Below are 16,675 nucleotides of genomic sequence, written 5' to 3'. Positions count from 1 at the left end.
AGACTCCTGCCCAGTGGCAGCTATAAGCCTGCCCAGAATCCTGCCCAGTGGCAGCTCTAAGCCTGCCCAGAATCCTGCCCAGTGGCAGCTCTAAGCCTGCCCAGAATCCTGCCCAGTGGCAGCTCTAAGCCTGCCCAGAATCGTGCCCAGAGGCAGCTCTAAGCCTGCCCAGAATCCTGCCCAGTGGCAGCACACAGCCTGCCCAGAATCCTGCCCAGTGGCAGCTCTAAGCCTGCCCAGTGGCAGCTCTAAGCCTGCCCAGAATCCTGCCCAGTGGCAGCACTAAGCCTGCCCAGAATCCTGCCCCAGTCGTAGCTCTAATCTGCCCAGAATCCTGCCCAGTGACAGCTCTAAGCCTGCCCAGACTCCTGCCCAGTGGCAGCTCTAAGCCTGCCCAGATTCCTGCCCAGTGGCAGCACTAAGCCTGCCCAGAATCCTGCCCCAGTCGTAGCTCTAATCTGCCCAGAATCCTGCCCAGTGGCAGCACACAGCCTGCCCAGAATCCTGCCCAGTGAGTGGAGGTTGAGGAAGTGGGATGATCCAGATAGTGCCAGTCTATCCATGTTACATGGGACACAATAAATCATACAATATACAGCATTTATTGAATAAAGTCGGGGCTGTGGTCGTGGCTGCAGCCAGGGAAAGGCACATTGTTCAGGGGGAATGGTGCAGTTACTCTGCCACACTACATGAATTACAGAGACCCCAAAACCCACCCCCCTCAAACCCTTCATCCTGTTACCCCAGCCCCACGCCCCGAAAAGCTCCAGCGCAAGTCAGATGATGTAGTAAACGGGGTCCTCCTCTGTCTCCCCCTCCTCGCTGAGCTCCTCAATGTCGGAACTGCTCTCGGTGCTAATGGAGTGGACGGAAGTCAGATCCTCAAAGCTGCTGCTCGCACTCTTGGTCAGGCTGGTGGACTTGGTCTTGAGCGCTGGAGGAGAAACAAGATGGGGATGAAAGAAGAGAATAAAACCCGGCTTCTATCTCCAAAGCTGCTTTCTGACTGACTCAGTCTCAACTCTGTGGCCCACGCTGGGAATTGAACCTGGGACCCTGGGAGCTGTGAAGCAACAGTGCTAACCACTGGGCTACTGCCCTCCAACCCGCTCCGCCATTCAGCCCCTCCCTCCCACTCCACCATTCAGCCCCTCCCACGCACTCAGCCCCCCCCACGCACTCAGCCCCCCCCACGCACTCAGCCCCCCCCACGCACTCAGCCCCCCCCACGCACTCAGCCCCCCCCACGCACTCAGCCCCCCCCACGCACTCAGCCCCCCCCACGCACTCAGCCCCCCCCACGCACTCAGCCCCCCCCACGCACTCAGCCCCTCCCACGCACTCAGCCCCTCCCACGCACTCAGCCCCTCCCACGCACTCAGCCCCTCCCACGCACTCAGCCCCTCCCACGCACTCAGCCCCTCCCACGCACTCAGCCATTCAGCCCCTCCAATACGCTCAGCCATTCAACCCCTCAAACCCCGCTCAGCCATTGGCTGATCGGATTCTGATCTCCACTCCTTTGCCAATCAGAAATCAGTCTAAACCCAACCTTGAAAACATTCAATGACCCACAACGTCCACTGCTCCGGAGATAAATGACCATCAGCGAGAAGGTTCCTCCTCATCTCCGCCTGAAACGGGAGAGGCCTCGCTCTGGAACAGTGCCCCCGGATCTAGATTCACCGACAAGGGGAGAAATTCTCCCAGCATTCACCTTGTCGAGGCCCCCCTAGTTTCAATCACACCTCATTCTTTTAAACTCCAATGAGTAAGATTTGGATTTCAAAAGGCAGTGCAATCGGAATCTTTGAACATTTTAAGGCAGGGATGGATAGATTCTCGATTAACGATGAGGTGAAAGGTGAACGGGGGAGGGGCAGGAATGTGGGGTTGACGTCCAGTGATGGTGGTGTGATCTCCTCTGAACCAGGACAAAATAAGGCACTTTGAGTTGAATATTGTCCAGGTTTCAGAGCAAATCCCTCAACAGCAAAAGGAACCAAGAAAAGATGTCGGCGAACCGCAGCTCGAGGGGCCGGAGTGACGGCAGCAGCGGTGCAAAGGGCAGGCGGACGAGACGACAGACCCACGAGGCGAAGGGGCCCCGGACAACCAGCGAGCCGAGCATCAGCTTCCTGACAAGGAGCTGACCCCCATGAAGGAGGCGATCAGGATAGAAATCAAGGTGGCCACCGTGCAGAAGGCAATCCATGGGCTGGGGAAGACAGTGGCTACTCAGGACAGGACGATCCGCAACCTGGAGAAGGCCTCGACAGACAGAATCGTCACCTTGGAGGTGAAAAGGTTGGTGGCAGCCCAGAGGAACAAAGAACAATCCAGCACAGGAACAGGCCCTTCGGCCCTCCCAGCCTGTACCGGTCATGGTACCAACCTTGGCCCAAACCCTCAGCGCTCCCTAGTGCCGTATCCCTCTGTACCCATCCTGTCCATGTGTTTGTCAAGATGCCTTTTGAACGCTGTTAATGTATCTGTTCCACAACCTCCCCTGGCAACGCGTTCCAGACACTCACCACCCTCTGTGTAAAAACTTGCCTCGCACATCTCCTCAAACTTTGCCCCACAGACCTTAAACCTCTGCCCCCTGGTGACTGACCCCTCCACCCTGGGAAAGAGTGCCTGCCCATCCACTGTATCCATGCCCCTCATAATCTTGTAGACCTCTGTCAGGTCACCCCTCAACCTCCATCTTTCTAATGAAAACAGTCCGAGTCTATTCAGCCTCTCCACATAGCTAACACCCTCCATACCAGGCAACATCCTGGTAAACCTCCTCTGCACCCTCTCCAAAGCCTCCACATCCTTCGGGTAGTGTGGCGACCAGAATTGTGCGCAATATTCCCAGTGCGGCCTTACCAAGGTTCTGTACAACTGCAGCCTGATTTGCCAGCTCGAAGCCCTGTCCAATGAAGGCCCAGCATTTTGTCTGCTTGTCCACTTGTGTTGCCACCTTCAAAGATCTGTGGGCCTGCATGCCCAGATCTCTCTGTCTTTCTATATTCCGAAGAGTTTACCGTTTACGGTATATTTCCCCTCTATGTTAGACCTACCAAAATACATTAACTCACGTTTGTCCGGATTAAACTCCATTTGCCATCTCTCCGCCCAACTCTCCAATTGATCTAAATCCTACTGTATTCTCTGACAATCCTCAACACTATCGGCTGCTCCACCAACCTTGGTGTCATCCGCAAACTTACTAATCAGACCAGCTACATTTTCCTCCAAATCGTTTATGTACAAACAACAGAGGCCCCAGCACCGATCCCTGCGGAGCACCACTAGTCACAACCTTCCATTCAGAAAAACACCCTCCTACTGCTACCCTCTGTCTTCTGTGACCGAGCCAGTTCTGTATCCATCTTACCGCCTCACCCCTGATCCCGTGTGACGTCACCTTGTGTACCAGCCTGCTATGAGGCCCCTTGTCAAAGGCTTTATTGAAGTCCACGTAAACAACATCCACCGCCCTCCCCATATCAATCAACTTTGTCACTTCCTCAAAAAACTCGATCAAGTTAGTGAGGCACGAGTTCCCTTCATAGAACATAGAACATAGAACAATACAGCGCAGTACAGGCCCTTCGGCCCACGATGTTGCACCGAAACAAAAGCCATCTAACCTACACTATGCCATTATCATCCATATGTTTATCCAATAAGCTTTTAAATGCCCTCAATGTTGGCGAGTTCACTACTGTAGCAGGTAGGGCATTCCACGGCCTCACTACTCTTTGCGTAAAGAACCTACCTCTGACCTCTGTCCTATATCTATTACCCCTCAGTTTAAAGTTATGTCCCCTCGTGCCAGCCATATCCATCCGCGGGAGAAGGCTCTCACTGTCCACCCTATCCAACCCCCTGATCATTTTGTATGCCTCTATTAAGTCTCCTCTTAACCTTCTTCTCTCCAACGAAAACAACCTCAAGTCCATCAGCCTTTCCTCATAAGATTTTCCCTCCATACCAGGCAACATCCTGGTAAATCTCCTCTGCACCCACTCCAAAGCCTCCACGTCCTTCCTATAATGCGGTGACCAGAACTGTAGAATTGGTAGATGTTGAGTCTGGAGAAGGGGGTGTAGATAGCCTGGGTCACATTGTGATCCAAAAAGACGAGGTGTTGGGTGTCTTAAAAAATATTAAGGTAGATAAGTCCCCAGGGCCGGATGGGATCTACCCCAGAATACTGAAGGAGGCTGGAGAGGAAATTGCTGAGGCCTTGACAGAAATCTTTGGATCCTCGCTGTCTTCAGGGGATGTCCCGGAGGACTGGAGAATAGCCAATGTTGTTCCTCTGTTTAAGAAGGGTGGCAGGGATAATCCCGGGAACTACAGGCCGGTGAGCCTTACTTCAGTGGTAGGGAAATTACTGGAGAGAATTCTTCGAGACAGGATCTACTCCCATTTGGAAGCAAATGGACGTATTAGTGAGAGGCAGCACGGTTTTGTGAAGGGGAGGTCGTGTCTCACTAACTTGATCGAGTTTTTCGAGGAGGTCACTAAGATGATTGATGCAGGTAGGGCAGTAGATGTTGTCTATATGGACTTCAGTAAGGCCTTTGACAAGGTCCCTCATGGTAGACTAGTACAAAAGGTGAAGTCACACGGGATCAGGGGTGAACTGGCAAGGTGGATACAGAACTGGCTAGGCCATAGAAGGCAGAGGGTAGCAATGGAGGGATGCTTTTCTAATTGGAGGGCTGTGACCAGTGGTGTTCCACAGGGATCAGTGCTGGGACCTTTGCTCTTTGTAGTATATATAAATGATTTGGAGGAAAATGTAACTGGTCTGATTAGTAAGTTTGCAGACGACACAAAGGTTGGTGGAATTGCGGATAGCGATGAGGACTGTCTGAGGATACAGCAGGATTTAGATTGTCTGGAGACTTGGGCGGAGAGATGGCAGATGGAGTTTAACCTGGACAAATGTGAGGTAATGCATTTTGGAAGGGCTAATGCAGGTAGGGAATATACAGTGAATGGTAGAACCCTCAGGAGTATTGAAAGTCAAAGAGATCTAGGAGTACAGGTCCACAGATCACTGAAAGGGGCTACACAGGTGGAGAAGGTAGTCAAGAAGGCATACGGCATGCTTGCCTTCATTGGCCGGGGCATTGAGTATAAGAATTGGCAAGTCATGTTGCAGCTGTATAGAACCTTAGTTAGGCCACACTTGGAGTATAGTGTTCAATTCTGGTCGCCACACTACCAGAAGGATGTGGAGGCTTTAGAGAGGGTGCAGAAGAGATTTACCAGAATGTTGCCTGGTATGGAGGGCATAAGCTATGAGGAGCGATTGAATAAACTCGGTTTGTTCTCACTGGAACGAAGGAGGTTGAGGGGCGACCTGATAGAGGTATACAAAATTATGAGGGGCATAGACAGAGTGGATAGTCAGAGGCTTTTCCCCAGGGTAGAGGGGTCAATTACTAGGGGGCATAGGTTTAAGGTGAGAGGGGCAAAGTTTAGAGTAGATGTACGAGGCAAGTTTTTTACGCAGAGGGTAGTGGGTGCCTGGAACTCACTACCGGAGGAGGTAGTGGAGGCAGGGACGATAGGGACATTTAAGGGGCATCTTGACAAATATATGAATAGGATGGGAATAGAAGGATACGGACCCAGGAAGTGTAGAAGATTGTAGTTTAGTCGGGCAGTATGGTCGGCACGGGCTTGGAGGGCCGAAGGGCCTGTTCCTGTGCTGTACATTTCTTTGTTCTTTGTTTGTTCTTTGTACGCAATACTCCAAATGCGGCCGTACCAGAGTTCTGTACAGCTGCAACATGACCTCTCGACTCCGGAACTCAATCCCCCTACCAATAAAGGCCAACACTCCATAGGCCTTCTTCACAACCCTATCAACCTGGGTGGCAACTTTCAGGGATCTATGTACATGGACACCTAGATCCCTCTGCTCATCCACACTTTCAAGAACTTTACCATTAGCCAAATATTCCGCATTCCTGTTATTCCTTCCAAAGTGAATCACCTCACACTTCTCTACATTAAACTCCATTTGCCACCTCTCAGCCCAGCTCTGCAGCTTATCTATATCCCTCTGTAACCTGCTACATCCTTCCACACTATCGACAACACCACCGACTTTAGTATCGTCTGCAAATTTACTCACCCACCCTTCTGCGCCTTCCTCTAGGTCATTGATAAAAATGACAAACAGCAACGACCCCAGAACAGATCCTTGTGGTACTCCACTTGTGACTGTACTCCATTCTGAACATATCCCATCAACCACCACCCTCTGTCTTCTTTCAGCTAGCCAATTTCTGATCCACATCTCTAAATCACCCTCAATCCCCAGCCTCCGTATTTTTTGCAATAGCCTACCGTGGGGAACCTTATCAAACGCTTTGCTGAAATCCATATACACCACATCAACTGCTCTACCCTCGTCTACCTGTTCAGTCACCTTCTCAAAGAACTCAATAAGGTTTGTGAGGCATGACCTACCCTTCACAAAGCCATGCTGACTATCCCTGATCATATTATTCCTACCTAGATGATTATAAATCTTGTCTCTTATAATCCCCTCCAAGACTTTACCCACTACAGACGTGAGGCTCACCGGTCTATAGTTGCCGGGGTTGTCTCTGCTCCCCTTTTTGAACAAAGGGACCACATTTGCTGTCCTCCAGTCCTCTGGCACTATTCCTGTAGCCAATGATGACATAAAAATCAAAGCCAAAGGTCCAGCAATCTCTTCCCTGGCCTCCCAGAGAATCCTAGGATAAATCCCATCAGGTCCCGGGGACTTATCTATTTTCAGCCTGTCCAGAATTGCCAACACCTCTTCCCTACGTACCTCAATGCCATCTATTCTATTAGCCTGGGGCTCAGCATTCTCCTCCACAACATTATCTTTTTCCTGAGTGAATACTGACGAAAAATATTCATTTAGTATCTCGCCTATCTCTTCAGACTCCACACACAATTTCCTATCCCTGTCCTTGACTGGTCCTACTCTTTCCCTAGTCATTCGCTTATTCCTGACATACCTATAGAAAGCTTTTGGGTTTTCCTTGATCCTTCCTGCCAAATACTTCTCATGTCCCCTCCTTGCTCGTCTTAGCTCTCTCTTTAGATCCTTCCTCGCTACCTTGTAACTATCCATCGCCCCAACCGAAACTTCACACTTCATCTTCACATAGGCCTCCTTCTTCCTCTTAACAAGAGATTCCACTTCCTTGGTAAACCACGGTTCCCTCGCTCGACGCCTTCCTCCCTGTCTGACCGGTACATACTTATCAAGAACACGCAGTAGCTGATCCTTGAACAAGCTCCACTTATCCAGTGTGCCCAACACTTGCAGCCTACTTCTCCACCTTATCCCCCCCAAGTCACGTCTAATGGCATCATAATTGCCCTTCCCCCAGCTATAACTCTTGCCCTCCCCTTCACAAACCTTAAGGGGAAAAGTCGAGGAGAACAGGTTCCGACGACAAAATATCAGGATCGTGGGCCTGTCAGAAGGTACTGAGGGCAAAGACCCGACGGACTACATCGCCCAACTACTGGGCAACTTCGTCGAGAGAGGCAGCTTCCCCAACCCCCCAGTGCTCGACAGAGCGCACAAGTCACTTAGACCGGAGCCCAAGCCGGGGAGCAGCCGAGGGCGATTATCGCAAAGCTCCACCAATATCAGGACAGTGAGAGGATCCCGCAGAGGGCACGGCAGACAAAAGCAAGCACCTGGGAATAAAATCAGAATTTATCAGGACATTGGGGCAGAGCGAGCAAAATGCAGGGCCGGGTTTAACCAGGCGATATCGGCCCTGTACAAGTACGGGACACGTTAAAGTCTGCTGGTCCCAGCGAGGCTCTGGGTCACGTACCAAAAAAAGGAAAACGACTTTTCCTCCCCTGAGGAAGTGAATTTGTCAGAACCAGTGTCCTGGACAGACACGGCAACGATGAGGGGTGTGTGGGGAAAGACTGCGAGAACTGGACTGTGCCAGGGAGAATTCACACTGTCAGGGAGATAATTCACACTGTGTCAGGGAGAATTCACATTGTGTCAGGGAGAATTCACACTGTGTCAGGGAGAATTCACACTGTGTCAGAGAGAGAATAGACAGTGTCAGAGAGAGAGAATTCACACTGTGTCAGAGAGACAGAATTCACAGTGTCAGAGAGAGATAATTCACACTGTGTCAGAGAGAATTCAGACTGCATCACAGAGAGAGAATTCACACTGTGTCAGAGAGAGAGAATTGACACTGTGTCAGAGAGACAGAATTCACAGTGTCAGAGAGAGATAATTCACACTGTGTCAGAGAGAATTCAGACTGCATCACAGAGAGAGAATTCACACTGTGTCAGAGAGAGAGAATTGACACTGTGTCAGAGAGAATTCACACTTTGTCAGAGAGAGGGAATTCACACTGAGTCAGAGAGAATTCACACTGTGTCAGACAGAATTCACAGTGTCAGAGAGAATTCACACTGTCAGAGAGAATTCACACTGTGTCAGAGAGAATTCACACTGTGTCAGAGAGAATTCACACTGTGTCAGAGAGAGAGAACACACTGTCAGAGAGAGAGAGAATTCACACTGTCAGAGAGACAGAATTCACACTGTGTCAGAGAGATAATTCACACTGTCAGAGAGAATTCACAGTGTCAGGGAGAATTCACACTGCGTCAGGGAGAATTCACACTGCGTCAGGGAGAATTCACACTGCGTCAGGGAGAATTCACACTGCGTCAGGGAGAATTCACATTGCGTCAGGGAGAATTCACACTGTGTCAGGGAGAATTCATACTGTGTCAGAGAGAATTCACACTGTGTCAGGGAGAATACACACTGTGTCAGGGAGAGAGAATTCACAGTGTCAGAGAGAGAGAACACACTGTCAGAGAGAGAGAGAATTCACACTGTCAGAGAGACAGAAGTCACACTGTGTCAGAGAGATAATTCACACTGTCAGAGAGAATTCACACTGTGTCAGAGAGAATTCACACTGTGTCAGAGAGAATGCACACTGTGTCAGAGAGAATGCACACTGTGTCAGAGAGAGAGAACACACTGTCAGAGAGAGAGAGAATTCACACTGTCAGAGAGACAGAATTCACACTGTGTCAGAGAGATAATTCACACTGTCAGAGAGAATTCACAGTGTCAGGGAGAATTCACACTGCGTCAGGGAGAATTCACACTGCGTCAGGGAGAATTCACACTGCGTCAGGGAGAATTCACACTGCGTCAGGGAGAATTCACACTGCGTCAGGGAGAATTCACACTGCGTCAGGGAGAATTCACACTGCGTCAGGGAGAATTCATACTGTGTCAGAGAGAATTCACACTGTGTCAGGGAGAATACACACTGTGTCAGGGAGAGAGAATTCACAGTGCCAGAGAGAGAGAACACACAGTGTCAGAGAAAATTCACACTGCGCCAGAGAGAGAATTCAACACTGTCAGGGAGAAAGCACACTGTGTCAGGGAGAATGCACACTGTGTCAGGGAGAATGCACACTGTGTCAGGGAGAATGCACACTGTGTCAGGGAGAATGCACACTGTAGGGAGAATTCAAACTGTGTCAGGGAGAATTCACACTTTGTCAGAGAGAAAATTCACACTGTGTCAGGGAGAATTCACACTGTGTCAGGGAGAATTCACACTGTGTCAGAGAGAATTCACATTGTCAGGGAGAATTCTCAGTGTCAGGGAGAATTCACACTGTGACAGGGAGAATTCACACTGTGTCAGGGAGAATTCACACTGTGTCAGGGAGAATTCACACTGTGTCAGGGAGAATTCACACTGTGTCAGGGAGAATTCTCACTTTGTCAGGGAGAATTTGCACCGTGTCAGAGAGAATTCACACCGTGTCAGAGAGATAATTCACACTGTCAGAGAGAATTCACAGTGTCAGGGAGAATTCACACTGCGTCAGGGAGAATTCACACTGCGTCAGGGAGAATTCACACTGCGTCAGGGAGAATTCACACTGCGTCAGGGAGAATTCACACTGCGTCAGGGAGAATTCACACTGCGTCAGGGAGAATTCACACTGCGTCAGGGAGAATTCATACTGTGTCAGAGAGAATTCACACTGTGTCAGGGAGAATACACACTGTGTCAGGGAGAGAGAATTCACAGTGCCAGAGAGAGAGAACACACAGTGTCAGAGAAAATTCACACTGCGCCAGAGAGAGAATTCAACACTGTCAGGGAGAAAGCACACTGTGTCAGGGAGAATGCACACTGTGTCAGGGAGAATGCACACTGTGTCAGGGAGAATGCACACTGTGTCAGGGAGAATGCACACTGTGTCAGGGAGAATGCACACTGTGTCAGGGAGAATGCACACTGTGTCAGAGAGTATTCACACTGTAGGGAGAATTCAAACTGTGTCAGGGAGAATTCACACTTTGTCAGAGAGAAAATTCACACTGTGTCAGGGAGAATTCACACTGTGTCAGGGAGAATTCACACTGTGTCAGAGAGAATTCACATTGTCAGGGAGAATTCTCAGTGTCAGGGAGAATTCACACTGTGACAGGGAGAATTCACACTGTGTCAGGGAGAATTCACACTGTGTCAGGGAGAATTCACACTGTGTCAGGGAGAATTCACACTGTGTCAGGGAGAATTCTCACTTTGTCAGGGAGAATTTGCACCGTGTCAGAGAGAATTCACACCGTGTCAGAGAGAATTCACAGTGTCAGGGAGACTTCGCACTGTGTCAGGGAGAATTCACACTGCGTCAGGGAGAATTCACACTGCTTCAGGGTGAATTCACACTGCTTCAGGGTGAATTCACACTGCGTCAGTGAGAATTCACACTGTGTCAGGGAGAATTCACACTGCGTCAGGGAGAATTCACACTGTGTCAGAGAGAGAATTCACACTGTGTCAGAGAGAATTCACACTGTCAGGGAGAATTCTCAGTGTCAGGGAGAATTCACACTGTGTCAGGGAGAATTCACACTGTGTCAGGGAGAATTCACACTGTGTCAGGGAGAATTCACACTGTGTCAGGGAGAATTCACACTGTGTCAGGGAGAATTCACACTGTGTCAGGGAGAATTCAAACTGTGTCAGGGAGAATTCACACTGTGTCAGGGAGAATTCACATGGTGTCAGGGAGAATTCACACGGTGTCAGGGAGAATTCACACTGTGTCAGGGAGAATTCACACTGTGTCAGGGAGAATTCAAACTGTGTCAGGGAGAATTCACACTGTGTCAGGGAGAATTCACACTGCGTCAGTGAGAATTCACACTGTGTCAGGGAGAATTCACACTGCGTCAGGGAGAATTCACACTGTGTCAGAGAGAGAATTCACACTGTGTCAGAGAGAATTCACACTGTCAGGGAGAATTCTCAGTGTCAGGGAGAATTCACACTGTGTCAGGGAGAATTCACACTGTGTCAGGGAGAATTCACACTGTGTCAGGGAGAATTCACACTGTGTCAGGGAGAATTCACACTGTGTCAGGGAGAATTCACACTGTGTCAGGGAGAATTCAAACTGTGTCAGGGAGAATTCACACTGTGTCAGGGAGAATTCACATGGTGTCAGGGAGAATTCACACGGTGTCAGGGAGAATTCACACTGTGTCAGGGAGAATTCACACTGTGTCAGGGAGAATTCAAACTGTGTCAGGGAGAATTCACACTGTGTCAGGGAGAATTCACATGGTGTCAGGGAGAATTCACACGGTGTCAGGGAGAATTCACACTGTGCCAGGGAGAATTCACACTGTGCCAGGGAGAATTCACACTGTGCCAGGGAGAATTCACACTGTGCCAGGGAGAATTCACACTGTCAGGGAGATAATTCACACTGTGTCAGGGAGAATTCACATTGTGTCAGGGAGAATTCACACTGTGTCAGGGAGAATTCACACTGTGTCAGAGAGAATTGACACTGTGTCAGAGAGAATTGTCACTGTGTCAGAGAGAATTCACACTGTGTCAGAGAGAATTCACACTGTGCCAGAGAGAGAATTCACACTGTCAGGGAGAATTCACACTGTGAGGGAGAATTCACACTGTGAGGGAGAATTCACACCGTGTCAGAGGGAATTCACACTGTCAGGAAGAATTCACACTGTGGTCAGGAAGAATTCACACTGTGTCAGACAGAATTCACACTGAGTCAGGGAGAATTCACACGGTCAGGGAGAATTCACACTGGGCGGGATTCTCCACTCCCACGCCGAAGTGGCCGCGCCGTCGTGAACGCCGTCGAGGTTCACGACGGCTCGCAACGGCCCCGGTCATGACTGATTCAGGCCCTGACAATGGGCCAGGAACGGGGCCGCGTCATCTACACGTGCCAGGCCTTGTCGCCCGCGTAAAAGCGGCGCCGCATAACGGACGTCATCCTCGCATGTGCGGGTTGCCGTCCTCTCTGAATCCACCCCGCAAGAAGATGGGGGACGGATCTTGCGGGGCTGCGGAAGGAAGGAGGTCCTCCTTCAGAGAGGACGGCCCGACGCTCGGTGGGCACCGATCGCGGGCCACCCCACATTCCAGGTGAAGCCCGGTGCAGGATCCCCCCTCGCCCCCCCCCCACAGGCCGCCCCCCAGCGTTCACGCACCGCCCACGACTGTAGCGACCAGGTGTGGACGGCGCCGGGTGGGAACCAGCCGTTTTGGCCTGGCCGCTCGGCCCATCCGGGCCTCAGAATATCGGGGGTGCCGGAGAATCACCATTTTGGGTGTCTCCGGCGATTCTCCGGCCTGCGAAACTCGACCCGGCCAATACCGCCGCTTGGGAGAATCGCGGGAGGGCGTCGGACCGGCATCCCCGGAAATTTTGGCGGCCCAGGCGATTCTCCCAACCGGCGTCGGAGTGGAGAATCGTGCCCACTGTGTCAGAGAGAACTCACACGGTCAGGGAGAATTCACACGGTCAGGGAGAATTCACACGGTCAGGGAGAATTCACACGGTCAGGGAGAACTCACAGTCAGGGAGAATTCACAGTCAGGGAGAATTCACACTGTGTCAGAGAGAATTCACACGGTCAGGGAGAATTCACACTGTGTCAGAGAGAATTCACACGGTCAGGGAGAATTCACACGGTCAGGGAGAATTCACACGGTCAGGGAGAATTCACACGGTCAGGGAGAATTCACACTGTGTCAGAGAGAATTCACACTCTCAGGGAGAATTCACACTGTGTCAGAGAGAATTCACATGGTCAGGGAGAATTAACACTGTGTCAGGGAGAATTCACACTGTGTCAGAGAGGATTCACACTGTCAGGGAGAATTCACACTGTCAGGGAGAATTCACACTGTATCAGGAAGAATTCACACGGTCAGGGAGAATTCACACGGTCAGGGAGAATTCACACGGTGTCAGAGAGAATTCACACGGGTCAGGGAGAATTCACACGGTGTCAGGGAGAATTCACACTCTCAGGGAGAATTCACACTCTCAGGGAGAATTCACACTGTGTCAGGGAGAATTCACACTGTCAGAGAGAATTCACACTGTGTCAGAGAGAATTCACACTGTGTCAGAGAGAATGCACACTGTGTCAGAGAGAATGCACACTGTGTCAGAGAGAGAGAACACACTGTCAGAGAGAGAGAGAATTCACACTGTCAGAGAGACAGAATTCACACTGTGTCAGAGAGATAATTCACACTGTCAGAGAGAATTCACAGTGTCAGGGAGAATTCACACTGCGTCAGGGAGAATTCACACTGCGTCAGGGAGAATTCACACTGCGTCAGGGAGAATTCACACTGCGTCAGGGAGAATTCACACTGCGTCAGGGAGAATTCACACTGCGTCAGGGAGAATTCACACTGCGTCAGGGAGAATTCATACTGTGTCAGAGAGAATTCACACTGTGTCAGGGAGAATACACACTGTGTCAGGGAGAGAGAATTCACAGTGCCAGAGAGAGAGAACACACAGTGTCAGAGAAAATTCACACTGCGCCAGAGAGAGAATTCAACACTGTCAGGGAGAAAGCACACTGTGTCAGGGAGAATGCACACTGTGTCAGGGAGAATGCACACTGTGTCAGGGAGAATGCACACTGTGTCAGGGAGAATGCACACTGTAGGGAGAATTCAAACTGTGTCAGGGAGAATTCACACTTTGTCAGAGAGAAAATTCACACTGTGTCAGGGAGAATTCACACTGTGTCAGGGAGAATTCACACTGTGTCAGAGAGAATTCACATTGTCAGGGAGAATTCTCAGTGTCAGGGAGAATTCACACTGTGACAGGGAGAATTCACACTGTGTCAGGGAGAATTCACACTGTGTCAGGGAGAATTCACACTGTGTCAGGGAGAATTCACACTGTGTCAGGGAGAATTCTCACTTTGTCAGGGAGAATTTGCACCGTGTCAGAGAGAATTCACACCGTGTCAGAGAGATAATTCACACTGTCAGAGAGAATTCACAGTGTCAGGGAGAATTCACACTGCGTCAGGGAGAATTCACACTGCGTCAGGGAGAATTCACACTGCGTCAGGGAGAATTCACACTGCGTCAGGGAGAATTCACACTGCGTCAGGGAGAATTCACACTGCGTCAGGGAGAATTCACACTGCGTCAGGGAGAATTCATACTGTGTCAGAGAGAATTCACACTGTGTCAGGGAGAATACACACTGTGTCAGGGAGAGAGAATTCACAGTGCCAGAGAGAGAGAACACACAGTGTCAGAGAAAATTCACACTGCGCCAGAGAGAGAATTCAACACTGTCAGGGAGAAAGCACACTGTGTCAGGGAGAATGCACACTGTGTCAGGGAGAATGCACACTGTGTCAGGGAGAATGCACACTGTGTCAGGGAGAATGCACACTGTGTCAGGGAGAATGCACACTGTGTCAGGGAGAATGCACACTGTGTCAGAGAGTATTCACACTGTAGGGAGAATTCAAACTGTGTCAGGGAGAATTCACACTTTGTCAGAGAGAAAATTCACACTGTGTCAGGGAGAATTCACACTGTGTCAGGGAGAATTCACACTGTGTCAGAGAGAATTCACATTGTCAGGGAGAATTCTCAGTGTCAGGGAGAATTCACACTGTGACAGGGAGAATTCACACTGTGTCAGGGAGAATTCACACTGTGTCAGGGAGAATTCACACTGTGTCAGGGAGAATTCACACTGTGTCAGGGAGAATTCTCACTTTGTCAGGGAGAATTTGCACCGTGTCAGAGAGAATTCACACCGTGTCAGAGAGAATTCACAGTGTCAGGGAGACTTCGCACTGTGTCAGGGAGAATTCACACTGCGTCAGGGAGAATTCACACTGCTTCAGGGTGAATTCACACTGCTTCAGGGTGAATTCACACTGCGTCAGTGAGAATTCACACTGTGTCAGGGAGAATTCACACTGCGTCAGGGAGAATTCACACTGTGTCAGAGAGAGAATTCACACTGTGTCAGAGAGAATTCACACTGTCAGGGAGAATTCTCAGTGTCAGGGAGAATTCACACTGTGTCAGGGAGAATTCACACTGTGTCAGGGAGAATTCACACTGTGTCAGGGAGAATTCACACTGTGTCAGGGAGAATTCACACTGTGTCAGGGAGAATTCACACTGTGTCAGGGAGAATTCAAACTGTGTCAGGGAGAATTCACACTGTGTCAGGGAGAATTCACATGGTGTCAGGGAGAATTCACACGGTGTCAGGGAGAATTCACACTGTGTCAGGGAGAATTCACACTGTGTCAGGGAGAATTCAAACTGTGTCAGGGAGAATTCACACTGTGTCAGGGAGAATTCACACTGCGTCAGTGAGAATTCACACTGTGTCAGGGAGAATTCACACTGCGTCAGGGAGAATTCACACTGTGTCAGAGAGAGAATTCACACTGTGTCAGAGAGAATTCACACTGTCAGGGAGAATTCTCAGTGTCAGGGAGAATTCACACTGTGTCAGGGAGAATTCACACTGTGTCAGGGAGAATTCACACTGTGTCAGGGAGAATTCACACTGTGTCAGGGAGAATTCACACTGTGTCAGGGAGAATTCACACTGTGTCAGGGAGAATTCAAACTGTGTCAGGGAGAATTCACACTGTGTCAGGGAGAATTCACATGGTGTCAGGGAGAATTCACACGGTGTCAGGGAGAATTCACACTGTGTCAGGGAGAATTCACACTGTGTCAGGGAGAATTCAAACTGTGTCAGGGAGAATTCACACTGTGTCAGGGAGAATTCACATGGTGTCAGGGAGAATTCACACGGTGTCAGGGAGAATTCACACTGTGCCAGGGAGAATTCACACTGTGCCAGGGAGAATTCACACTGTGCCAGGGAGAATTCACACTGTGCCAGGGAGAATTCACACTGTCAGGGAGATAATTCACACTGTGTCAGGGAGAATTCACATTGTGTCAGGGAGAATTCACACTGTGTCAGGGAGAATTCACACTGTGTCAGAGAGAATTGACACTGTGTCAGAGAGAATTGTCACTGTGTCAGAGAGAATTCACACTGTGTCAGAGAGAATTCACACTGTGCCAGAGAGAGAATTCACACTGTCAGGGAGAATTCACACTGTGAGGGAGAATTCACACTGTGAGGGAGAATTCACACCGTGTCAGAGGGAATTCACACTGTCAGGAAGAATTCACACTGTGGTCAGGAAGAATTCACACTGTGTCAGACAGAATTCACACTGAGTCAGGGAGAATTC

The 16,675-nt window shown here is 50.0% G+C and overlaps 1 protein-coding gene across 1 annotated transcript in view; it reads right to left on the bottom strand.

Annotated features, from left to right (window-relative positions):
* Positions 1–586: 586 nt before the first annotated feature.
* rnf8 (ring finger protein 8, E3 ubiquitin protein ligase) overlaps positions 587–16,675 on the bottom strand; it is a 149,896-nt gene continuing 133,807 nt past the window's right edge. Inside the window, exon 9 of the mRNA XM_072500599.1 lies at positions 587–937. Within this exon, the coding sequence (XP_072356700.1) occupies positions 780–937 (158 nt within the window). The 3' untranslated portion in view covers positions 587–779. The remainder of the gene's footprint in view (positions 938–16,675) is intronic.

The sequence above is a fragment of the Scyliorhinus torazame genome, chromosome 4, assembly GCF_047496885.1.
Source record: "Scyliorhinus torazame isolate Kashiwa2021f chromosome 4, sScyTor2.1, whole genome shotgun sequence".
In the NCBI taxonomy this organism is placed as follows: domain Eukaryota; kingdom Metazoa; phylum Chordata; class Chondrichthyes; order Carcharhiniformes; family Scyliorhinidae; genus Scyliorhinus; species Scyliorhinus torazame.
The sequence above is the reverse complement of the archived record's forward strand: the minus strand, read 5'-3'. Positions and strand labels throughout refer to the sequence as shown.